Source organism: Ranitomeya imitator, chromosome 9, assembly GCF_032444005.1.
Source record: "Ranitomeya imitator isolate aRanImi1 chromosome 9, aRanImi1.pri, whole genome shotgun sequence".
NCBI classification, from domain to species: Eukaryota; Metazoa; Chordata; class Amphibia; order Anura; family Dendrobatidae; genus Ranitomeya; species Ranitomeya imitator.
The window spans coordinates 99757441-99783848 of record NC_091290.1 but is presented as its reverse complement, the minus strand read 5'-3'; the positions used below and the strand labels follow the sequence as shown (position 1 = coordinate 99783848).

The 26408-nt window shown below is 45.3% G+C and overlaps 1 protein-coding gene across 1 annotated transcript; it reads right to left on the bottom strand.

The window, feature by feature from the left end:
• Positions 1 to 12555: 12555 nt before the first annotated feature.
• PSKH1 (protein serine kinase H1) lies at positions 12556 to 26324 on the bottom strand. The gene is made up of 3 exons (XM_069740271.1): positions 26130 to 26324; positions 15047 to 16056; positions 12556 to 13066 (listed from the first exon to the last, which is right to left on the bottom strand). The coding sequence occupies exons 2-3, from the start codon at positions 15980 to 15982 to the stop codon at positions 12749 to 12751; spliced, it is 1254 nt and encodes a 417-aa protein (XP_069596372.1). The 5' UTR covers positions 15983 to 16056; positions 26130 to 26324; the 3' UTR covers positions 12556 to 12748.
• Between the last annotated feature and the right edge of the window lie 84 nt (positions 26325 to 26408).

The window sequence follows — 26408 nt, the reverse complement described above, 5'->3', positions numbered from 1 at the left end:
AACAGTGGTTTACCCCCACATATGGCGCATCAGCGTACTCGGGATAAATTGGACAACAACTTTTGGGGTCCAATTTCTCTTGTTACCCTTGTGAAAATAAAAATTTGGTGGCTAAAAAATCTTTTTTGTGGAAAAAAAAAATATTTTTTATTTTCACGGCTCTGCATTATAAACTTCTGTGAAGCACTTGGGCATTCAAGGTTCTCACCACACATCTAGATAAGTTCCTTAAGGGGTCTAGTTTCCAAAATGGTGTCACTTGTGGGGGGTTTCCACTGTTTAGGCACATCAGGGGCTCTCCAAACGTGACATGGCGTCCGATCTCAATTCCAGCCAATTCTACATTGAAAAAGTAAAACGGCACTCCTTCTCTTCCAAGCTCTGCGGTGCGCCCTAACAGTTGTTTACCCCCACATATTGGGTATCAGCGTACTCAGGAGAAATTGCATAACAAAATTTATGGTTACATTTCTGTTTTTACACTTGTGAAAATAAAAAAAATGGTTCTGAATTAAGATGTTTGCAAAAAAAAGTTAAATGTTCATTTTTTCCTTCCACATTGTTTCAGTTCCTGTGAAGCACGTAAAGGGTTAATAAACTTCTTGAATGTGGTTTTGAGAACCTTGAGGGGTGTAGTTTTTAGAATGGTGTCACACTTCATTATTTTCTATCATATAGACCCCTCAAAATGACTTCAAATGTGATGTGGTCCCTAAAAAAAAATGGTGTTGTAAAAATGAGAAATTGCTGGTCAACTTTTAACCCTTATAACTCCCTAACAAAAAAAAATTTTGTTTCCAAAATTGTGCTGATGTAAAGTAGACATGTGGGAAATGTTATTTATTAACTATTTTTCATGACATATCTCTCTGATTTAAGGGCATAAAAATACAAAGTTTGAAAATTGCAAAATTTTAAAAATTTTCGCCATATTTCCGTTTTTTTCATAAATAATCGCAAGTAATATCGAAGAAATGTTACCACTAACATGAAGTACAATATGTCACGATAAAACAATCTCAGAATCAGCGGGATCCGTTGAAGCGTTCCAGAGTTATAACCTCATAAAGTGACAGTGGTCAGAATTGCAAAAATTGGCCTGGTCATTAAGTACCAAATTGGCTCTGTCACTAAGGGGTTAAACAACATGTATGTAAGTACCTGGATAAGAATGAAGCGATTAACCAGAGTCAGCATGGGTTTGTAACTAATAAGTCATGTCAGACTAACTTAATTTCCTTCTATGACTGAATCACTGACGAAGGCACGGTGCCGAAATGCGCATAGGGGCTGCGACACCACCATTTCGGTCTGGGTAAGATATATTTATACCTATTCTGTACTTTACTGTGTGTGCATATGGTTTATGTATTAAGTTTACATTGAGTATACAGGATTAGGGGATTCGGGCAATACGGCATAATTGATCCTATTGAGTTTGTATTTAACAATGTCCTCTTCCTGTTCCTAGTTCTACTATGAATGTATTGATATGCTGCACTACGTTTTGATGCTTTCCCTACCCCTTGGTGATGCCACTTTTGTATTTTCTTGGCTCATTTCAAGCACTATTGACTACTTTTTAATGGCTACATGAGTTTTATTAATATTAATAACGTTTTTCTAATGTTGTTCAAAATACGTGTTTATATGTTTACATGAATTTTGCGTAGAACAGTTTTCCATTTTTTCCAACTTGGATACAAAAAACTTTTGATAGTTTCCTTCTTTATCCCCTTCATGACCCAGCCTATTTTGACCTTAATGACCTGGCCGTTTTTTGCAATTCTGACCAGTGTCCCTTTATGAGGTAATAACTCAGGAACGCTTCAACGGATCCTAGCGGTTCTGAGATTGTTTTTTCGTGACATATTGGGCTTCATGTTAGTGGTAAATTTAGGTCAATAAATTCTGCGTTTATTTGTGATAAAAACGGAAATTTGGCGAAAATTTTGAAAATTTCGCAATTTTCACATTTTGAATTTTTATTCTGTTAAACCAGAGAGTTATGTGACACAAAATAGTTAATAAATAACATTTCCCACATGTCTACTTTACACCAGCACAATTTTGGAAACAAAATTTTTTTTTGCTAGGAAGTTATAAGAGTTAAAATTTGACCAGCGATTTCTCATTTTTACAACGAAACTTACAAAACCATTTTTTTTAGGGACCACCTCACATTTGAAGTCAGTTTGAGGGGTCTATATGGCTGAAAATACCCAAAAGTGACACCATTCTAAAAAATGCACCCCTCAAGGTGCTCAAAACCACATTCAAGAAGTTTTTTAACCCTTCAGGTGCTTCACAGCAGCAGAAGCAACATGGAAGGAAAAAATGAACATTTAACTTTTTAGTCACAAAAATTATCTTTTAGCAACATTTTTTTTATTTTCCCAATGGTACAAGGAGAAACTGAACCACGAAAGTTGTTGTCCAATTTGTCCTGAGTACGCTGATACCTCATATGTGGGGGTAAACCACTGTTTGGGCGCACGGCAGGGCTTGGAAGGGAAGGAGCGCCATTTGACTTTTTGAATGAAAAATTGGCTCCACTCTTTAGCGGACACCATGTCACGTTTGGAGAGCCCCCGTGTGCCTAAAAATTGGAGCTCCCCCACACGTGACCCCATTTTGGAAACTAGACCCCCTATCTAGATGTGAGGTGAGCACTTTGAACCCCCAAGTGCTTCACAGAAGTTTATAACACAGAGCAGTGAAAATAATAAATACGTTTTCTTTCCTCAAAAATAATTTTTTAGCCCAGAATTTTTTATTTTCCCAAGGGTTACAGGAGAAATTGGACCCCAAAAGTTGTTGTCCAGTTTCTCCTGAGTACGCTGATACCCCATATGTGGGGGTAAACCACTGTTTGGGCACACGTCGGGGCTCAGAAGGGAAGTAGTGACTTTTGAAATGCAGACTTTGATGGAATGGTCTGCGGGCGTCACGTTGCGTTTGCAGAGCCCCTGGTGTGCCTAAACAGTAGAAACCCCCCACAAGTGACCCCATTTTGGAAACTAGACCCCCCAAGGAACTTATCTAGATATGTGGTGAGCACTTTGAACCCCCAAGTGCTTCACAGACGTTTACAACGCAGAGCCGTGAAAATAAAAAATCATTTTTCTTTCCTCAAAAATGATGTTTTAGCAAGCAATTTTTTATTTTCTCAAGGGTAACAGGAGAAATTGGACCCCAGTAATTGTTGCCCAGTTTGTCCTGAGTACGCTGATACCCCATATGTGGGGGTAAACCACTGTTTGGGCACATGTCGGGGCTCGGAAGTCAAGTAGTGACGTTTTGAAATGCAGACTTTGATGGAATGGTCTGCGGGCGTCACGTTGCGTTTGCAGAGCCCCTGGTGTGCCTAAACAGTAGAAACCCCCCACAAGTGACCCCATTTTGGAAACTAGACCCCCCAAGGAACTTATCTAGATATGTGGTGAGCACTTTGAACCCCCAAGTGCTTCACAGACGTTTACAACGCAGAGCCGTGAAAATAAAAAATCATTTTTCTTTCCTCAAAAATGATGTTTTAGCAAGCAATTTTTTATTTTCTCAAGGGTAACAGGAGAAATTGGACCCCAGTAATTGTTGCCCAGTTTGTCCTGAGTACACTGATACCCCATATGTGGGGGTAAACCACTGTTTGGGCACACGTCGGGGCTCGGAAGGGAAGGAGCACCATTTGACTTTTTGAATAAAAGATTGGCTGGAATCAATGGTGGCGCCATGTTGCGTTTGGAGACCCCCTGATGTGCCTAAACAGTGGAAACCCCTCAATTCTAACGCCAACACACCCCTAACCCTTATCCCAACTGTAGCCGTAACCCTAACCACAACCCTAACCGCAACACACCCCTAACCACAACCCTAACCCCAACACACCCCTAACCCTAACCACAACCCTAATTCCAACCCAACCCTAACCCTAAGGCTATGTACCCACGTTGCGGATTCGTGTGAGATTTTTCCGCACCATTTTTGAAAAATCCGCGGGTAAAAGGCACTGCGTTTTACCTGCGGATTTACTGCGGATTTCACCTGCGGATTCCTATTGAGGAATAGGTGTAAAACGCTGCGGAATCCGCACAAAGAATTGACATGCTGCGGAAAATACAACGCAGCGTTTCCGTGCGGTATTTTCCGCACCATGGGCACAGCGGATTTGGTTTTCCATAGGTTTACATGGTACTGTAAACCTGATGGAACACTGCTGCGGATCCGCAGCGGCCAATCCGCTGCGGATCCGCAGCCAAATCCGCAACGTGTGCACATAGCCTAATTCTAAAGGTATGTGCACACGCTTCGGAAAACGCTGCGGATCCGCAGCAGTTTCCCATGAGTTTACATTTCAATGTAAACCTATGGGAAACAAAAATCGCTGTACACATGCTGCGGAAAAACTGCACGGAAACGCAGCGGTTTACATTCCGCAGCATGTCACTTCTTTGTGCGGATTCCACAGCGGTTTTACAACTGCTCCAATAGAAAATCGCAGTTGTAAAACCGCAGTGAAATGCGCAGAAAAACCGCGGTAAATCTGCCATAAATCCGCAGCGGTTTAGCACTGCGGATTTATCAAATCCGCTGCGGAAAAATCCGCAGAGGACCAGAATACGTGTGCACATACCGAAACCCTAACCCTAACCCTAGCCCTACCCCTAACCCTACCCCTACCCCTAACCCTAGTTCTAACTCCAACCTTAGTGAAAAAAAAAAAAAATTCTTTATTTTATTATTGTCCCTATCTATGGGGGACAAATGGGGGGGGTCATTTACTGTTTTTTTATTTTGACCACTGTGATAGATTATATCACAGTGATCAAAATTCACATTGGAACGAATCTGCCGGCCGGCAGATTCGGCGGGCGCACTGCGCATGCGCCCGCCATTTTGGAACATGGCGGCGCCCGGGGAAGAAGACGGACGGACCCCGCCAGGATCGGTAAGTATAAGGGGGGGGAGATCAGGGCACAGAGGGGGGGGAGATCAGGGCACGGGGGGGCGTCGGAGCACGGGGGGGGAGGGATCGGAGCATGGGGGAGAGTGATCGGTGTGCGGGCGGGTGGATCGGTGTGCAGGGGGGGTGGATCGGTGTGCAGGGGGGGTGGATCGGAGCACGGGGGGGGATCGGAGTGCGGGGGGGTTTGATTGGAGCACGGGGGGGTGTGATTGGAGCACGGGGGGAGCGGACAGGAGGACGGGGGAGCGGAGCACAGGACGGAGGGGAGCGGGCCACAGATCGGGGGGCTGGGGGGGCGATCGGTGGGGTGGGGGCACATTAGTATTTCCAGCCATGGCCGATGATATTGCAGCATCGGCCATGGCTGGATTGTAATATTTCACCATTTTTTTAGGTGAAATATTACAAATCGCTCTGATTGGCTGTTGAAAGTGAAACTGCCAATCAGAGCGATCGTAGCCACGAGGGGGTGAAGCCACCCCCCCTGGGCTAAACTACCACTCCCCCTGTCCCTGCAGATCGGGTGAAATGGGAGTTAACCCTTTCACCCGATCTGCAGGGACGCGATCTTTCTGTGACACAGCATATGCGTCACAGGTCGGATTGGCACCGACTTTCATGACGCATACGCTGTGTCACAGGTCGGGAAGGGGTTATAATGATATATCGATTGTGTATTCTAGCAGGAATAACGATCAGTTTCTGATCACTGACTTGGTGTATCAAGGAAATGCTGTAGATATAGTATATCTTGACTTCAGCAAAGCATTTGACAAGAGTATCTCACTCCATCCTTATTGAAAAAATAACTAAGTATGGAATAGACAAGGCAACTGTTAGATGGATTCATAACTGGCTTAGTGATCGGACCCAAAGAGTGGTCGTAAATGGCTGCACATCCAGTTGGAAGAATGTCTCAAGTGGGGTACCACAGGGCTCTGTCCTGGGCCCTGTATTGTTCAACATTTTTATCAATGATTTAGATGAAGGAATTGAGGGTAAACTGATTACCGTATATACTCGAGTATAAGCCGAGATTTTCAGCCCAAATTTTTGGGCTGAAAGTGCCCCTCTTGGCTTATACTCGAGTCACGGTCGGCGGTGGGGTCGGCGGGTGAGGGGGAGAGGGCGCTGAGGCATACTTACCTAGTCCCAGCGATCCTGGCGCTCCCCCTGCCGTCCCACGGTCTTCGGTGCTGCAGTTCTTCCTCTATCAGCGGTCACGTGGCACCGCTCATTAGAGAAATGAATAAGCGGCTCCACCTCCCATAGGGGTGGAGCCGCCTATTAATTTCTCTAATCAGCGGTAACGGTGACCGCTGATAGAGTTAGAGGCTGCGGCACCGAAGACAGCTGTGCGGGAGAAGGAGCCGGACGCCAGGACCAGGTAAGTATGTAATATTCACCTGTCCGCGTTCCAGCCGCCGGGCACTGCTCCATCTTCCCGGCGTCTCTGCGCTCTGACTGTTCAGGTCAGAGGGCGCGATGACGCATATAGTGTGCGCGGCGCCCTCTGCCTGATCAGTCAGAGCGGAGACGCCGGGACGAGACGCCGGGAGCTGCAAGCAAGAGAGGCGAGTATGTGTTTTTTTTTTTTACTGCAGCAGCAGCAGCGACAATGGCAGAGCTTTCTATGGGGCAATATGAACGGTGCAAGAGCACTATATGGGGCAGAGCTTTCTATGGGGCAATATGAACGGTGCAAGAGCACTATATGGGGCAGAGCTTTCTATGGGGCAATATGAACGGTGCAAGAGCACTATATGGGGCAGAGCTATAGGGCAATAATGAACGGTGCAGAGCACTATATGGGGCACAGCTATAGGGCAATAATGAACGGCGCAGAGCACTATATGGGGCACAGCTATAGGGCAATAATGAACGGTGCAGAGCACTATATGGCACAGCTATGGGGAAATAATGAACGGTGCAGAGCACTATATGGCACAGCTATGGGGAAATAATGAACGGTGCAGAGCACTATATGGGGCAGAGCTATAGGGCAATAACGAACGGTGCAGAGCACAGTATGGGGCACAGCTATAGGGCAATAATGAACGGTGCAGAGCACTATATGGGGCACAGCTATAGGGCAATAATGAACGGTGCAAGAGCACTATATGGGGCAGAGCTATAGGGCAATAATGAACGGTGCAGAGCACTATATGGGGCACAGCTATAGGGCAATAATGAACGGTGCAGAGCACTATATGGGGCACAGCTATAGGGCAATAATGAACGGTGCAGAGCACTATATGGGGCACAGCTATAGGGCAATAATGAACGGTGCAGAGCACTATATGGGGCACAGCTATAGGGCAATAATGAACGGTGCAGAGCACTATATGGGGCACAGCTATAGGGCAATAATGAACGGCGCAGAGCACTATATGGGGCACAGCTATAGGGCAATAATGAACGGCGCAGAGCACTATATGGGGCAGAGCTATAGGGCAATAATGAACGGCGCAGAGCACTATATGGCACAGCTATGGGGAAATAATGATCTATTTTTATTATTGAAATTCACCGGTAGCTGCTGCATTTCCACCCTAGGCTTATACTCGAGTCAATAAGTTTTCCCAGTTTTTTGTGGCAAAATTAGGGGGGTTGGCTTATACTCGGGCCGGCTTATACTCGAGTATATACGGTATATTTGCTGATGACACAAAGCTAGGAGGGATAGCTAATACTAGACAAGAGAGAGATGATTCAAAAAGATATAAATAAACTGGAGCAGTGGGCAGCAAGTAACAGAATGGTTTTTAACAAGAAAAAATGCAAAGTACTATATCTGGGCAATAAAAATAAAAAAGCATATACAGAATGGGAGAAATAGGGCTAAGCAACAACAGCACATGTGAAAAAAAACGGGTATACTAATAGATCACAGACTGAACATGAGTCAACAGTGTGATGCAAAAGTGTGATGCAGCAGCAAAAAAGGGCAAATACAATTCTGGGATGTATTAACAGGAGCAAACAGTCTAGATTACGTTAAGTCATTATTAACCTATACTCCTTTGGTCAGACCTCATCTCGAATACTGTGTCCAGTTTTGGGCACCACACTTTAAAAAAAGACATCAACAAACTCGAGCAAGTTCAGAGAAGAGCGACCAGAATGGTGACCGGTCTGCAAACCATGTCCTATGAGGAGCGTTTACAGGATGTGGGAATGTTTAGCTTGCAAAAAAGAAGACTGAGAGGAGACCTAATAGCTGTCTACAAATATCTCAAGGGCTGTCACATTGTAGAAGGATCATCTTTATTCTCATTTGCACAAGGAAAGACTAGAAGCAATGGGATGAAACTGAATGGGAGGAGACACAGATTAGATATTAGAAAAAACTTTTTGACAGTAAGGGTGATCAATGAGTGGAACAGGCTGCCATGAGAGGTGGTGAGTTGTCCTTCCATGGAAGTTTTCAAACAGAGGCTGGACAGACAACAAATGGATAATCAGGGGCTCTGTAAAAACAAAACCACGGTCAGGTAGACCAATAAAAATGTCGTCCACAACTGCCATGAAAATTGCTTGGGATGCAAAGAAAAACCTACAAATAACATCAGCTGAAATACAGCGCTCTATGAAAACTAGTGGTGTGGTTGTTTCAAGATGCACAATAAGGAGGCACTAGAAGAAAAATGGGCCGCACGGTCAAGTCGCCAGAAGAAAGCCATTACTGCACAAATGCCACAAAGTATCTCACCTACAATACGCAAAACAGTACAGAGACAAGCCTCAAAACTTCAGGAACAAGGTAATTTGGAGTGATGACCAAAATTGAACTTTTTGTCCACCAACCATAAATATTACATTTGGAGAGAGGTCAACAAGGCCTATGATGAAAGGAACACCATTCCCACTGTTGAAGGAAAGATAAATGTAGCACGTTATCAGCAAAAGCTTTTGATACAGTGCCACAAGGTTGATACATAAAATGATAACAATGGGAATAGGGGAAAATATGTGTTAGACTTTGCTGCATGGGTTTTTTTTTTTGCCTTACTCTGGATTATCACGTTAGCGCATGTTAGGTTAGGATACGGGTTGAACTAGATGGACTTAAAGTCTTTCTTCAACCATAAAAACTACGTAATAAATACTGGAGGCAAATTTGCAACTCATCAGCCCGGAAGCTGCACATGGGATGTACTTGGATGTTCCAACATGACAACAATCCAAAACATAAGGCCAAGTCATTGGCTACAGCAGAACAAAGTGAAGCTTCTGGAGTGGCCATCTCAGTCTCCTGACCTCAATGTCGTTGAGCCACTCTGGGGAGATCTCAAGCATGCAGTTCATGTTAGACAGCCCAGGAATTTACAGGAACTGGAGGCTTTTTGCTGAGAAGAGTGGGCAGCTTTATCATCTGAGAAAACAAAGAACCTCATCCACAACTACCACAAAAGACTTCAAGCTGTCATTGATGGTAGAGGAAGCAATACACGGTATTAAGAAATGAGGTATGTAAACTTTTGATCAGGGTCATTTGGATGTTTTGGGTTGTCATGATTTAAAAGGAGAAAACACAGTAGTTTGACAATAAATGGCTTCACCCAACCACTAACCATGAGTAGAGAAAAAGTTTTGGTGTGGTCATTCATATTATTATATATATGAAATAAGGCCAAGAAAGCAAAAATTCTGCTGGGGTATGCAAACTTTTGAGCACAATTGTATTGGTGAACCTGTCACACTACAGACACTTTCTTATCTGCAGGTCGCACTTACAAAGAAGGAGCTGAGCAACCTGGCATTACATTGTGGGAAAATATTCAGCATAAGGTCTCCATTCCTGAGTATAATGGGGGCTTCCTGCATGAGCACATACTGATGTAGTGGTCAATCAAGAAACAGGACTGTCCATGAGTGCGGGAGGGGGGACAGAGGATTAATTAGGAGCTTTACTGGATTTCTCTTATTGAAACCAACCCTACCCCCGAATTGGTGTTGCTCCTGTGACTTGGAACATTACATTACCAATAAATAAATATGCAATTTTTGCCTTCAACCAACTGGGCGTATACCACAGAATGTCTCTGCGGGCGTTTACTGGCCAATAAAACTCTGCCAAGGAGTTGTTGAGAAGGGGGGATTTTTTCTCTTTTATTACCAGGGGTTATAACTTTGGAATGAGGGGCAAAGAATAAGATGAACTGTTCCAGAATTCGAGGATCTGCGGCAAAATGGAGCAAAGACTCAGTATAAATTTAAGTAATCCAGTGACAGGTCCTCTGAAATTCATATACCGTATTTTCCGGCGTATAAGACGACTGGGCGTATAAGACGACCCCCAACTTTCCCAGTTAAAATATAAAATCTTCTCAAAAGTCGGGGGTTGTCTTATATGCCGGGTGTCGTCTTATAGGGTGGGTGCAGAGCAATTTGCGGTCGACGTATATAGTGGGGGGAGTGGTCCCGATGACGAGGTGAGGGAACGCCTCACCAGGAAGGTGTAAGTGAAGCAAACTGTCAGCGTCTGGGATGCCAGGGTTATGCAAAAAAGAGAGAGAGAGGTGCTGTGCCTAGAAAAACACTCCTCTTTCACTCATCTGGCTCGCCCTTGTATCCTATTATCTCCTTCTCTGCTTCACTTACACCTTCCCGGTGAGGTGCCCCCTCACCTCGTCATTGGGGTCGCTCCCCCCACAATATGCGGCTACCGCAGATTACTCCGCACCTGCCCTATAAGACGACACCTGGCGTATAAGACGATACCCAACTTTTGAGAAGATTTTCAGGGGTTAAAAAGTAGTCTTATATGCCAGAAAATACAGTAATTTACTGTCTGCCCTAATTGATATCATCCCTGCACTCTCACAGACTGATTGATAAGAGATCATAGGGAAAGACACTTTTTATTTTTTTTTAGGCTACTTTCACGCATCTGTTTTTCGCAGACAGGCGCAATCCAGCATATTGAGAAAAAACGTATCCGGCGAAGGATGCTGCCAGATCAGTTTTTTCCCATAGACTTGTATTAGCGCCGGATCGCCTTCTGTTTTGTCCATTTTTCGCCGGATCCGGTAAAAATTCCTGACGCGGCGGCCGGGCAAAATGTACAGATGAATGTTTATTGTGTCCGGTGAAAAACCTGACAGCACCTCATCCGGCGCCATCCGGCTTTTGTTGCAATGGAAGCATGTTCCAATCTGCACATGTCCCTGAAAAAAAAAATATAGATCGAATGATTGAAATGTACACAACAAACAATGTTTCTCCTTTAAAGACCACTTTTCACTGGATTTTTTAAATTTAAACAGAGTATCTTCTGCAATCTTTGCTGCTCCACAGATTCTGGAACAGTTTTTCTTGTTTTTTGTTCAATGTCATTCCAAAGAGATGTCCCCCCAAAAGCAAACACCCGCAGCGAGGTTCTGTGCTATTCGCACTGCTAGTAGGATATTCGCACCATTGTTACTGGGAGAAGCGTAAAACTTTGGAACGGAGAGAACAGAAAAAAAAATTAATCTTGAATCAGTAGAATTTTGTCAACTTCAGGTCTTGAGGTCTCTACAAGAGTCGAAGACAAGGCTTACCACATAATGCAGTCTGCAGCCTTTTATTTATTTGCATAGTATATAGAATATTTTTCTTTGGTCCGACGTTCTCAAATAGTTACATCAAAGTTCACAGAAATAATACTTTAAGTAATAATACTTTAAGTAAATGCCTTTCAGGCAGCAGAGAGGTTGTCTGGGGGTATAAGGCTACATGCACACGTTGTGGATTTGACTGTGGAATTTTCAGTGCGGATTGTGAATTTGGCCTTACAGTGATGACATATTTAAGATAAGTGAACAGTATTACATCAGTGGAGGTACGACATTCGGTAACCCCCCACAGATCAGCGGTGGCCGGATGCACAGCAGCACTGCCATGTCTAGTATCCACAGCTGCATGTCACCTCCTACACACAAGATTGGTGAGGGTGCGGGGGGTTGTATTACCACCAATCCGATACTGATGACCCATACTGCAAATAGGCCATCAATAAATGCCCAGACAAACTTCCCATCAGAGAAATTACATTTCTTTCTTTTTCACCAAATCGACCATACATGCTTGTGAACTTTCCCTCAAAAGGTGCCCATTTATAGGAATTATTGAGGAAATGAGCACTAAGTGCCTACAAATCTGACTGCCAGGTCCCCATACACATGAATGCTCAGCTCTGGACAGCGGTCACGTGTTCTCAATAGGGAGAGGAGATGACGCCGCTACCAAATACATCTCCCCTGAGAACAAAAGGTTTCTGATCCTTCCTGGTGTCATCATCCCTCAGAGAGTCAGGAGCCTGATACACATCAGATGGACGACTATTTTGGCCAACTTTAATCTTAGGTGCATGAAGGCCTTAAAGTGTCAACTTCACTGGAAAATGTTTCATGAGGAGGATTGCATTTGGCCACTGATTAATTAAAAATGTGATTATTTTGAGAGCTAGCACAGCACCTGGAAAATGACATTAATTCAAAGATATCCAAAGGTGGCTGCTAAAATGTTCCTCCATGAATTCATAGCATAATGCTTTACATAGGAAATGCTCCAGAAAAACCGTATCTACACTGCACCATACTTACTATAACCACTAACTCCTCAGTCACACTTTTCGGGGTGTTGGCTGGGTCCAGTAGCTTTTAGAGGTGTCATGTGCTGGTGACTTCCATATTTTCTTGTACAGCTCTGATGTAACATGAATCTGCTGGTTCACGTTCATTGGTCCGTAACAGAAGGCACTGGGAACGTCAGTCACTAGAACATTGTGCAATGTGCTCATCCGTAGTAGTGCTGCTGGTAGCGCAAGTTAAGTTCACGTAATTCTCGCTCTCTCACGCGCCGCGACTTGGTGGACTTTGTAGACCGACTGGAACGAACAGACTGCGCAGACTTTGTACTCTGACAGCGGGATGATGCTCGCTTGAGTAGGTTCTGAGAGATGGACCTGTGCAGGTTTTTCATAGATGAAGAGGCAGCCATACTCACTACCCAGGGGTGCTTAAGAGACTGTGTCGCAGTCATTCTCTCAGACGGCTCCACCATTAGCAGACGATCAATAAAGTCTTTGGCCAAGTTTGAAACGCTTGGCCATGGCTGCAGATTAAAAACATAAAAGGTTTTAGTATACAGCATCTCACAGACAGTGCAACAGTGTTTGACGTGTAACACTAACTATCACCAAAAGACGGGATGTGAGTCCCTTTAGGACTGGGACAATTTGGGCTGAAGACATGACCAATTTTTCTTTTTAACTTGTTCTGATCTGAAGTGCTTTTTTTGCGAGACAAGATGGTTTTACGCAGGTGCCACGTTTTGGTACAGACACATTAGGGCATGTGCACACGGAGGATTTTTTTTCTGCATTTTCAGAGCAAAAATTCAAAGCTGTGGAGGACTTTTGAGATTATAGCCTCAGGGCTTCATCCAACAGCAGGAGTGAGGTATCAATATGTATGAAACAAAGTTCTGATTTCATGCCAGGAATCAAGCTATCCATGCAGCCTCCCAGAACCTTCTCAGCTGTTGGACAAAGAATGGTTTGTTACTGGTCAAATGGCTGCTTTTCATTTTTCTACATATGTTGTTTTTCATTCTCATATTTAAGGGGACGTCCCCGATACAGTACTATCACTACCGGTGTCTTCACAGTTTGCACTCCTCCTGGCTTCTTTCTCCTTTGTGTCACAGCCCTGCAGATAGTCCACAGTATAGCAGAGCCAGCCCAAGGGATTTTATGTAAGGAGGAGCGCAAATTGTGAAGATGCTGGCAGCACATGGACTATCAGCAGGGCGTGAGTACAACTACTGAACCCAGAAGAGCCCAAGTCAGTACCGCCTCACCGGACAAGTCCTAACTCATTGGCAGGGCAGGGACTATCAGTAGGGCGTGAGTACAACTACTGAACCCAGAAGAGCCCAAGTCAGTACCGCCTCACCGGACAAGTCCTAACTCATTGGCAGGGCAGGGACTATCAGTAGGGCGTGAGTACAACTACTGAACCCAGAAGAGCCCAAGTCAGTACCGCCTCACCGGACAAGTCCTAGCTCATTGGCAGGGCAGGGACTATCAGCAGGGCCTGAGTACAACTACTGAACCCAGAAGAGCCCAAGTCAGTACCGCCTCACCGGACAAGTCCTAGCTCATTGGCAGGGCAGGGACTATCAGTAGGGCGTGAGTACAACTACTGAACCCAGAAGAGCCCAAGTCAGTACCGCCTCACCGGACAAGTCCTAACTCATTGGCAGCGCAGGGACTATCAGCAGGGCGTGAGTACAACTACACTGCAATACTTTCAAAAATACAAAATAAACTATGAACATTTCTATCAACTAACAAATTATAAAGTGAATGAAGAAAAAAATAAATCTAAATCAAATCAATAATTGGTGTGGCGTAATGAGAAAAATTACATTTTTGGGGGTCGCCGCAACACTGCAATAACAGGTGATCAAAACATCATACCCAGGCCATGCATGCAAGGATGGGCATGAGGGGGCCTTGCATACAAGGATGAGCTGGAGGGGGCCGTGCATACAAGGATGGGCATGAGGGGGCCGTGCATACAAGGATGGACATGAGGGGGCCGTGCATACAAGGATGGACATGAGGGGGCCGTGCATACAAGGATGGACATGAGGGGGCCGTGCATACAAGGATGGGCATGAGGGGGGCATGCATACAAGGATAGGGCTGAGGGGGGCGTGCATACAAGGATAGGGCTGAGGGGGCCATGCATACCAGGATAGGGACGAGGGGGCCATGCATACCGGGATAGGGAATAGGGGGCCATGCATACAAGGATGGGGATGAGGAGCCATGCATACCAGGATAAGGATGAGGAGACAACTAATACCAGGCGTATACTCAAGTCAATAAGTTTTCCCAGCTTTTTGTGGTAAAATTAGGTGCCTCTGCTTATATTCGTGTCGGATTATACTCGAGTATATACGGTACTTGTAAGTACGAAACAAGCTCCACTGTTCTGCATGTCTTCAGAAACAACACAGGAAATGTGTTGGATGGGCCAATTTAATTAACTTGAATAATGCAAAAAAAGATAAGATAATACCTACCTCTCCAGAGTAGCTGTATTTTCCCTTTAAAATTTGGCGGTACAGGCGTGATCTATTATCATCCTCAAATGGCATAGTGCCACTCAAAAGAATATAGGATATGACTCCTAGTGCCCACATGTCCACAGAGTTTGTGTAAGGTTTTTTCACAAGAATTTCAGGAGCAATGTATTCGGGTGTTCCACATGTTGTCTTCATTAAGCAATCATCCCCTTTTTTTCTAGCACTTGCAAAACCAAAATCCGTAATCATTATTTTGGAGTCTGTTCCAGGGTGATAATACAGAAGATTTTCTGGCTTCAAGTCTCTGTGTGTAATCCCAAGTGTGTGTAAATATTTCACCCCTTCCAAAACCATTTGGAGTACATGAGTGGCATCCCGCTCCGTGAAAGAGCCTTTGGCAATTATTCGGTCAAAAAGTTCTCCCCCCGTGGCCAACTCCATTACCATGTAGACTCTTTCCTGTGTTTCAAACACTTCAATGAGCTGGATGATATTTGTATGTCGCACTCTCCTCAGGACGCTGAGTTCAGACTCACAAACCTCTCGACCTTCTCGGTATTTGGTTTCAATCATCTTAATAGCATATGGCTGCTTAGAGGCTTTGTGTTCCACTCTGATGACGCGGCTGAAGCTTCCGCGACCAATAAGCGCTTTAATATCATATTTTGCAGTTACCCTTGGATCAAATTTAGCTCTATACTTCGCTACTTTATGTCTTCGGGGATCAGCAGTTTCGGCATGACTATGAGGGTATCCATTAGAATAGGGAGGAGCCGGAGAAGCCCCTTTAGTGTCTATTCGTCCATGGTCCGTAATAAAATGCTTGTATTGGTCATTCTTCGGGGCAAGGTAAGGCTCCACTTTTTTCACTAAATCCAGCTGAATGTTCTTTGGAGGTTCGGGAAGAACTTTGCTTGTCCCACAGCCCATCATGGGAAAAACTCAGTCTTCCATGTGGCATTGTGTATGAAAATATAAATTAACTGATGTATTTGCATCAATTGCACCTTGGAAGAAAACAAAAGGCATTTGTAAGGAAGAGTAGTAACAAATAATGCTTATGTTATACATTTAGAAATGCGACAAGCCCTAAAATTTACTGTAGCTATTCCGGCAAGCTAACACTCACGTCAAGTTGCCAGAAGAGTGCAGAAATGTGGAAAAACACCCTTTACATTGAGTGAATCTGCAGTGCAATATGCACCATGAATTGATATGCTGCATCTTCGTACCAATAAACAGTGAGGATTCTCTCTGCAGCATTCATAAAAGAATAAAACAAACCTGAACACGTTCCTCAAACAACATTGCCATTTTCACAGAAAAAAATATTTCCATTATCAGAAGCCACAATGCAGGTGTGAACAGATGCCAAAAAAAGTAACTATGGAACATGGGCTTTTAAGAGCAATAAATACATTCCTATAAAAAATATGCTTATAAAAACTGGTAGAGGACAAAGAGTCGCATCACAACGTGGACATAACTCCCCCAAGCGGACCTCTATTCTCAAAAGGTTTATAAAGATCATTAACCCACCAGGAAGTCTCTCGTGCCAGTGCACTGAGTGCAGCGCTGACAGCTTCTGTAGCATGCACATTCTGCTTCAACTGCATGCTATGGAAGCGATCAGCCTGCAAAAAATGATCCTCCCATAGTGGGACAAAGTGTAAGGGTATGTTTCCACGGTCAGGATTGCATCAGGATTTGACGCAGGTAAAATCTGCACCTGAGGTCACTGGCAGGTCACCTGCGTTTTTGATGTGTTTTTACATGGTTTTTCATGCGTATTTGTGTGTTTTTGGAAGTTAAAAAAAGATATACAAAAAAAAGAATTGTGACGTCATTTCTTGTCCAACCTCTTCATTTACATACTCCATTGAATAATGTTTACACACACTGACAGATAAATAGATCGATCGATAGGTACGATAGAAGTATACTATAGATAGATATCTATCGTATCTATCTATCATATCTACAGTTACGTCCATATATATTTGGACAGACATTTGTCTGATTTTGGTTATAGACATTACCACAATGAATTTTAAACAAAACAATTCAGATGCAGTTGAGGTTCAGACTTTCAGCTTCCATTTGAGGGTGTCCACATTAAAATTGGATGAAGGGTTTAGGAGTTTCAGCTCCTTAACATGTGCCACCCTGTTTTTAAAGGGACCAAAAGTAATTAGACAATTGACTCCAAGGCTATTTCATGAACAGGTGTGGGCAATCCCTTCGTTATGTCATTCTCAATTAAGCAGATAAAAGGCCTGTAGCCTGGGAAGGGGTAATACCCATGGAGCTTCCCAGGCTATGAATATTAGCCCGCAGCTGTCTGCGTAGCCTTTACTGGCTATAAAAATCTGAAAATAAAAATATCAAAAAAATGATGTGGGGTCCCCCTATAATTTTTAGCCAGAAAGGCTACGCAGTCAGCTGCGGGGTGATATGGACATGGATATTGGCCCCCTCCTCTAGCTACAAATACCATCCCCCAGCCTCCCCCGAAATGGCACATCTGTAAGATATGCCAATTCAGGCACTTAGCCTCTCTCTTCCCATTCCCGAGTAGCAGTGGGATATGGTGTAATTAGGCGCTTAATGGCACCTTTGTAAGGTACATTAAGCCGTCTTAGTAATGGAGAGGCGTCAATAAAATACCTACCATTACTAATCCAATAGCTGTGAAAGGGTTAATAAAACACACACATGCAGAATAAAGTATTTTAATGAAATAAAACACAGTTTTGACTATTTTTATTGTACGCTCATTCCTGCGACGCCCTTGTTCTCCTAGAAAAAAAATAAAAATAATAAACCAACAGTATACTCCCTGTGTCCGACGTAGTCCATTTAATAACGAGTGTCCCATGACGAGTCCGGCTCTGCTACATCTGGATGCCTGACAGCCAGATGTAGCAGAGCTTCTAGATGATCGCTGGAGATAACTCTCCAGTGATCACCTACAGTTGTGGCCAAAAGTATTGACACCCCTGCAATTCTGTCAGATAATACTCAGTTTCTTCCTGAAAATGATTGCAAACACAAATTCTTTGGTATTATGATCTTCATTTCATTTGTCTTAAATGAAAAAACACAAAAGAGAATGAAGCAAAAAGCAAAACATTGATCATTTCACTCCAAAAATGGGCCAGACAAAAGTATTGGCACCCTCAGCCTAATACTTGGTTGCACAACCTTTAGCCAAAATAACTGCGACCAACCGCTTCCGGTAACCATCAATGAGTTTCTTACAATGCTCTGCTGGAATTTTAGACCATTCTTCTTTGGCAAACTGCTCCAGGTCCCTGATATTTGAAGGGTGCCTTCTCCAAACTGCCATTTTTAGATCTCTCCTCAGGTGTTCTATGGGATTCAGGTCTGGACTCATTGCTGGCCACTTTAGAAGTCTCCAGTGCTTTCTCTCAAACCATTTTCTAGTGCTTTTTGAAGTGTGTTTTGGGTCACTGTCTTGCTGGAAGACCCATGACCTCTGAGGGAGACCCAGCTTTCTCACACTGGGCCCTACATTATGCTGCAAAATTTGTTGGTAGTCTTCAGACTTCATAATGCCATGCACACGGTCAAGCAGTCCAGTGCCAGAGGCAGCAAAGCAACCCCAAAACATCAGGGAACCTCCACCATGTTTGACTGTAGGGACCGTGTTCTTTTCTTTGAATGCCTCTTTTTTTCTCCTGTAAATTCCATGTTGATGCCTTTGCCCAAAAAGCTCTACTTTTGTCTCATCTGACCAGAGAACATTTTTCCAAAACGTTTTAGGCTTTTTCAGGTACGTTTTGGCAAACTCCAGCCTGGCTTTTTTATGTCTCGGGGTAAGAAGTGGGGTCTTCCTGTGTCTCCTACCAGACAGTCCCTTTTCATTCAGATGCCGATGGATAGTACGGGTTGACACTGTTGTACCCTCGGCTACAGGGCAGCTTGAACTTGTTTGGATGTTAGTCGAGGTTCTTTATCCAACATCCGCACAATCTTGCATTGAAATCTCTTGTCAATTTTTCTTTTCCGTCCACATCTAGGGAGGTTAGCCACAGTGCCATGGGCTTTAAACTACTTGATGACACTGCGCACGGTAGACACAGGAACATTCAGGTCTTTCGAGATGGATTTGTAGCCTTGAGATTGCTCATGCTTCCTCACAATTTGGTTTCTCAAGTCCTCAGACAGTTCTTTGGTCTTCTTTCTTTTCTCCATGCTCATACACACAAGGACACAGGACAGAGGTTGAGTCAACTTTAATCCATGTCAACTGGCTGCAAGTGTTGTTTAGTTATTGCCAACACCTGTTAGGTGCCACAGGTAAGTTACAGATGCTGTTAATTATACAAATTAGAGAAGCATCACATGATTTTTCGAACAGTGCCAATACTTTTGTCCACCCCCTTTTTTATGTTTGGTGTGGAATTATATCCAATTTGGCTTTAGGACAATTCTTTTTGTGGTTTTTCATTTAAGACAAATTAAATGAAGATAATAATAACAAAGAATTTGTGATTGCAATCATATTCAGGAAGAAACTGAGCATTATCTGACAGAATTGCAGGGGTGTCCATACTTTTGGCCACAACTGTACATTCTAGAACTCATGGTCAGCTGATAGTGAGAAGTAGCCTAGTGTGACCAGAGATAACCCCCGGTCACGTGCATGGCAGTTGTCGCTGTAAGCTAAGTTATCGCGAGAACTTAGCTTACCGCGAGAAGTTCAGTGGACGTGGGACTTCCGGCAGCGGGACAGGTAAGCCGGCATGTGAATTAGTAGACATGCGTATTAGTAGACATGCGTAGTAAGCAGTGTTAACGCAGTTACTACGCATGTGACTAATCATTAGATGCGATTTTACCGCATCTAATGATTGTCTACAGTAAATTTACGGCGCGGCGACGGAGCGTCGCCACATTATAAAAAGGCATGCTGCGTTCTGAAAAGACGCGCCGCATGTCCGTTTCCGCGCGTCTGCCGCCTGTGTGTTTTACCGCATAGTGGAGATGGGATTTCATGAAATCCCCTTCACTATGCTGTAACATCTGGACGCTGCGTGTTTGACGCTGCGGCTCTACGTAGCGTGGGCACATACCCTAAAACTGCTTTATCAATGTTAACAAAAGTGGAATGGTATAAACACCCCCCCAAAAGAAATTCATGAATTGCTGGTTTTCATTCGTTCTGCCTCCCAAAAATCGGAATAAAAAACAATCAAAAAATGTCATGTGCCTGAAAATGTTACCAATAAAAATGTCAACTCGTCCCGCAAAAAACAAGACCTCACATTACTCTGTGGACCAAAATATGGAGAAATTATAGCTCTCAAAATATGGTGATGAAAAAACGATTTTTTGCAATAAAAAGCATCTTTTAGTGTGTGACAGCAGCCAAACATAAAAACCCGCTATAACGCCTCTTTCACACGCCCTGATATTTCTGGTACCGGAGATGTCAGTGTCCATGTATGTAATACTTTCGGCACACGTGTGGCATGTGTGTGCCGCATCAGTACAAGGACGGGAGCCAGGTAAGAAGCGTCACAGTAAGCGCTGTTCCCCAGCACTGAACACAGCTCTCATCATTCTCCCTTGCTCTGCCAGCGATCGGTACAAGCAGAGAATGATGAGAGTCGTGTTCAGCACTCGGCGCCGGGGTACAGCGCTTACTGTAACGCTTCTTCCCCAGCGCAGATGCGTGTCACATGGATGACATCCATGTGTGTTATGTGTATGCACGTGTGCTGGATGCTTTGAGGCCGTGCTGATATTAAAATAAACGGACATGTCAGCATGTTTTTCCCACGGACACAGTCCGTGGAATCACACTGACATATGCACAGACCCATTCACTTGAATAGGCAAGAAGAACTCCGTTCCTCCCGAGTCTCTCCGCATGGCTGCCCAATGGTTTAAAATTCTGTGACATACCCATGGTGTCAATATGATCACTGCATGAATTCATGGAGAGGTGTAATTCGTAAAATAGGGTCACTTATGGAAAGGTTCTGCTGTTTTGGCACCTCATGGGCTCTCCCAGTGGGTCACGGCACCTGCAAACCAGAACAGTAAAATCTGGTGCTCCTTCCCTTCTGAGCGCTGTCATGTGCCCAAACAGTGGTTTACCCCCAATATGGGGGTATCGGCGTACTCGGGACAAACTGCAAAATAACTTTTGGGGTCCAATTTCTTCTGTTACCCTTGGGAAAATAAAAAACTGGGGTCAAAAAGACTATTTTTGTGGAAAAAATATGATTTTTTATTTTTACGACTCTACATTATAAATGTCTGAGAAGTACTTGGGGATTCAAAGTGCTCACCACACATCTAGATAAGTTCCTTGGGGGATCTAGTTTCCAAAATAGTGTAACTTGTGGGGGGTTTCCACTGCTTAGGCACATCAGGGGCTCCCCGAATGCGACATGGCGTACAATCTTAATTCCAGCCAATTTTGCTTTGAAAAAGTCAAACGGCACTCTTTCCCTTTCGAGCTCTACCATGCGCCCAAACAGAGATTTACCCCCACATATGGGGTATCACCACCCTCAGGAGAAATTGCACAACAACTTTTGGGGTCCAATTTCCCCTGTTACCCTTAGTAAAATAAAACAAATTGGATCTGAAGTAAATTTTGTGTGAAAATAAGTTAAATGTTCATTTTTTATTAAACATTACAAAAATTCCTGTGAAACACTTGAACGGTAAATAAACTTCTTGAATGTGGTTTCTAGCACCTTGCGGGGTGCAGTGTCACTTTTGGGTATCTTCTATCATACAGACCCCTCAAAGTGACTTCAAATGTGATGTGGTCCCTAAAAAAAAAATGGTGTTGTAAAAATGAGAAATCGCTGGTCAAATTTTAACCCTTATAGCTTCCTAACAAAAAAAAATTTGGCTCCAAAATTGTGCTGATGTAAAGTAAACATGTGGGAAATGTTACTTATTAAGTATTTTGTGTGACATATCTCTGTGATTTAAGGGCATGAAAATTCAAAGTTGGAAAATTGCGAAATATTCAAAATTTTTGCCAAATTTCCGCTTTTTTCACAAATAAACGCAAGTAATATCAAAGAAATTTTACCACTAACATGAAGTACAATATGTCACGAGAAAACAATGTCAGAAACACTGGGATCCATGGAAGCGTTCCAGAGTTATAACCTCATAAAGGGACGGTGGTCAGAATTGTAAAATTTGGCCAAATCATTAACATGCAAACCACCCTTGGGGGTAAAGGGGTTGTCCAAGTTTGTGATGAGTCCGCAGTCATTCTATGTGTCTGCAGACTTCTGAATTCTCACTGCACGCTGTCAGGATTCTTTGTGTCGGTGATTTGTATACATGTGGTCACGTGATGACAAGAAATGTGTGGCCCAATGAAAATGAATTGTGCCAGGACGGACATGTCTAGTTGGAATGTGGCCAGAAGTATACAAATCACATATTTGAGCAAGGGAGAAGTCTAGAAGTGAGCAGTGCATGCGCCCTGAGAATTCAGAAGCTGCAGTCGCCTATAGTGAGTGAAGACTTTCATCTTCAACCTAGATGAGCCCTTTAATTAAAACATGAAGCTCAGTAGGCAATAATACCAGCGTGTAATATCCTCGCTGTCAGGATGCAGCTCGGCAGGTTCCCACAGTATCACATGTCCGCGTCACTCATGCAATTTTCATACTTAAGTTCACATGACAACGAGCTTCTCTTCCTTCTCAGTTTTTCATGGAACATTGAATTAGGAAAAGCAGCTCGCCAGCATGTGACTAAGTGTACAAATTGCATATGTGCTTGGGGCGGGGGGGCCAACAGAGTTCTTGCTCCGGGTGTCAGAAAGCCTAGATACACCTCCGCTGTCATGTGCCAGCATGCAGATGTCAGCTGCTGCCTCTGAGTGGCTGGCGGCTTACATTGGTAGTACTGGGCAGAGAGTCTCTGTGCAGCGATACATTTCAACTGAATGTCAAGGGCACATGATATACTGAAATAAAGTGCTGCCGCAGTAAAAATGTCACTTAGTCCTTCAAAGAATGCAGCCCCCTAAATTCAATTTTTTTTGTATGCGGCAATTTTTTTATATGCGGCCCATATACCTAGCCGAGTTTGAGACCCCTGTAGGGGAAAGAGAAGAGAGAGAAACAGAGAGAGGAGAGAGAGAAGAGACAGACCGAGAGAAGAGAGGGAAGAGACAGACCGAGAGAGACAGAGAGAAGAGAGAGACAAAGAGAGAAGAGAGAGACAAAGAGAGGAGACAATAGAGAGTGAGAAGAGAGGAGAGAGAAGAGACAGACCGAGAGAAAGAGAGAGAGAGAAGAGGCAGAGAAGAGAATCCCTCGAATAAAGAGCCTGATATGCCATGGACTCCTATACCCCACCCTAGACTGGTCCCCTATCCTCTAAAAAGAGCCTGATATATCCTGGACCTCTATATGTCTCCCTACCCCCATCCCCCTATTTTACCATATGCTTTGGCAATGCTAACATGTACTAAAGGTACCGTCACACTTAGCGACGCTGCAGCGATACCGACAACGATCCGGATCGCTGCAGCGTCGCTGTTTGGTCGCTGGAGAGCTGTCACACAGACCGCTCTCCAACGACCAACGATGCCGGTAACCAGGGTAAACATCGGGTAACTAAGCGCAGGGCCGCGCTTAGTAACCCGATGTTTACCCTGGTTACCATCCTAAAAGTAAATAAAACAAACACCACATACTTACCTACAGCCGTCTGTCCTCCAGCGCTGTGCTCTGCGCTCCTCCTGTACTGTCTGTGTGAGCACAGCGGCCGGAAAGCAGAGCGGTGACGTCACCGCTCTGCTTTCCGGCTGACCGATGCTCACAGCCAGTGCAGGAGGAGTGCAGAGCACAGCGCTGGAGGACAGACGGCTGTAGGTAAGTATGTGGTGTTTGTTTTATTTACTTTTAGGATGGTAACCAGGGTAAACATCGGGTTACTAAGCGCGGCCCTGCGCTTAGTTACCCGATGTTTACCCTGGTTACCAGTGAAGACATCGCTGAATCGGTGTCACACACGCCGATTCAGCGATGTCTACGGGGAGTCCAGCGACCAAATAAAGTTCTGGACTTTCTTCCCCGACCAGCGACAGCACAGCAGGGGCCTGATCGCTGCTGCCTGTCACACTGGACGATATCGCTAGCGAGGACGCTGCAACGTCACGGATCGCTAGCGATATCGTCTAGTGTGACGGTACCTTTAGTCCTGCCAATAAAGCTCATTTGAATTTGAATTGAATTTGAGAGAAAAGAGAGAGAGAAAATGAGAGAAAATGAGAGAAGAGAAAGAAGAGAGAGGAGAAAATGAGAGAAGAGAAAGAAGAGAGAGGAGAAAATGAGAGAAGAGAGGAGAGAGAGAGAGATTGGAAAGAAGAGAGAGGAGAGAGAGAGAGAAGAGAGAGAGAGGAGAGAGAGAGAGGAGAGAGAGAGAAGAGAGAGGAGAGAGGAGAGAAGAGAGAGAGAGAGAAGAGAGAGAAGAGAGAGAAGAGAGAGAAGAGAGAGAGAAGAGAGAGAAGAGAGAGAAGAGAGAGAAGAGAGAGAGAGAGAAAAGAGAAGAGAGAGAGAGAGACACTCACTTCAAGAGACTGCCTGATCTCCTCCCAGACTTCACCTCCAAGGAGGAGGAAGAGTGTGAGGAAGAAGAGAGGAAGAAGAGAGAGAAGAGAAGAGAGAGAAGAAAAGAAAAGCCCCCACGGAATGTAATGCAGCACAGCCCCCACGGAATGTAATGCAGCACAGCCCCCACGGAATGTAATGCAGCACAGCCCCCACGGAATGTAATGCAGCACAGCCCCCACGGAATGTAATGCAGCACAGCCCCCACGGAATGTAATGCAGCACAGCCCCCACGGAATGTAATGCAGCACAGCCCCCACGGAATGTAATGCAGCACAGCCCCCACGGAATGTAATGCAGCACAGCCCCCACGGAATGTAATGCAGCACAGCCCCCACGGAATGTAATGCAGCACAGCCCCCACGGAATGTAATGCAGCACAGCCCCCACGGAATGTAATGCAGCACAGCCCCCACGGAATGTAATGCAGCACAGCCCCCACGGAATGTAATGCAGCACAGCCCCCACAGAATGTAATGCAGCACAGCCCCCATAGAATGTAATGCAGCCCCCCCAAAGCCCCACAATTCAGTTATCACTCATTGATGTATATATAAGAAAAAAAAAACACTCTCCCCACCTCTCCTCTTGCCCGCGCTGCTCCAAGATCCAGTCTCAGCAGTTGCAGTCCGCCCGCCCGACACACAGCAGGTGCGCGATGATATGACATCATCGCACACCCGCAGTGTCAGAGGCAGAGCGGGGAATGATGGCATTCAACTGGCGCCGGTATAGTTGAATACGGGGCGCCGGGGAGTGTGCCGACAGCGGGGGGGGCGAAGTGTGCCGACAGCGGGGGGGGAGGGGGGGAAGTGTGCCGACAGCGGGGGGGGGAAAGGGGTAGTGTGCCGACAGCGGGGGAGTGTGCCGACAGCGGGGGGGGGCCGGGAGTGTGCCGACAGCGGGGGGGGGGGGGGGGGGAGTTGTGTGCCGACAGCGGGGGGGGGGGGGTTTGGAGTGTGCCGACAGCAGGGGGGGGGGGGAAGGGAGTGTGCCGACAGCGGGGGGGAGTGTGCCGACAGCGGGGGGGGGGGGGGGGAAGTGTGCTGACAGCGGGGGGGAGTGTGCCGACAGCGGGGGGGGGGGGGGGGGGGAGTGTGCCGACAGCGGGGGGGGGGATGAGTGTGCCGACAGCGGGGGGGGGGGGAATGAGTGTGCCGACAGCGGCCCACTACTGCCACCGGCCCTTCTGGCATTTGCCAGAACTACCTGATGGCCAGTCCGGCCCTGGCGACAGACAGATAATTGTAAAGTGCTGCGGAATATGTTGGCGCTATATAAATAAAAATTATTATTATTATAAGCCGGTACAGGTAGAGAGACAGACACACAGGTAGAAGGACAGAAAGAGACACAAAGAGAGACAGGGAAAAAGAGCGCGGGACAGACAGAGAGAGCTGCTGTGCTGACAGGTGACAGCAGGGAGACAGGCTCACACCGGAGGCACCTACCTCCTCAGCCCTCACAGACGTGTCCACGGTCCCGTCACATACCGGTCCCGGCCGCCACAGTGTCACCGGCCTTAGCTTCCCCCTCCGCCCCTCTCTCACCGGCGCTGTCCCAGGTAACAGCCCAGAGAGCAGATCACAAACATTGCTGCAAGTCGCCGTGAACTTTCACAAAGCGGAAGTTCCCTGACGTCAGGTATTCTCCCACGGAGCTGAGCGGAGTCATGGCAACAACACCATAAAGTTTTTGGAGGGCGAAAGAAGGCCCAGTGACGTCACGGG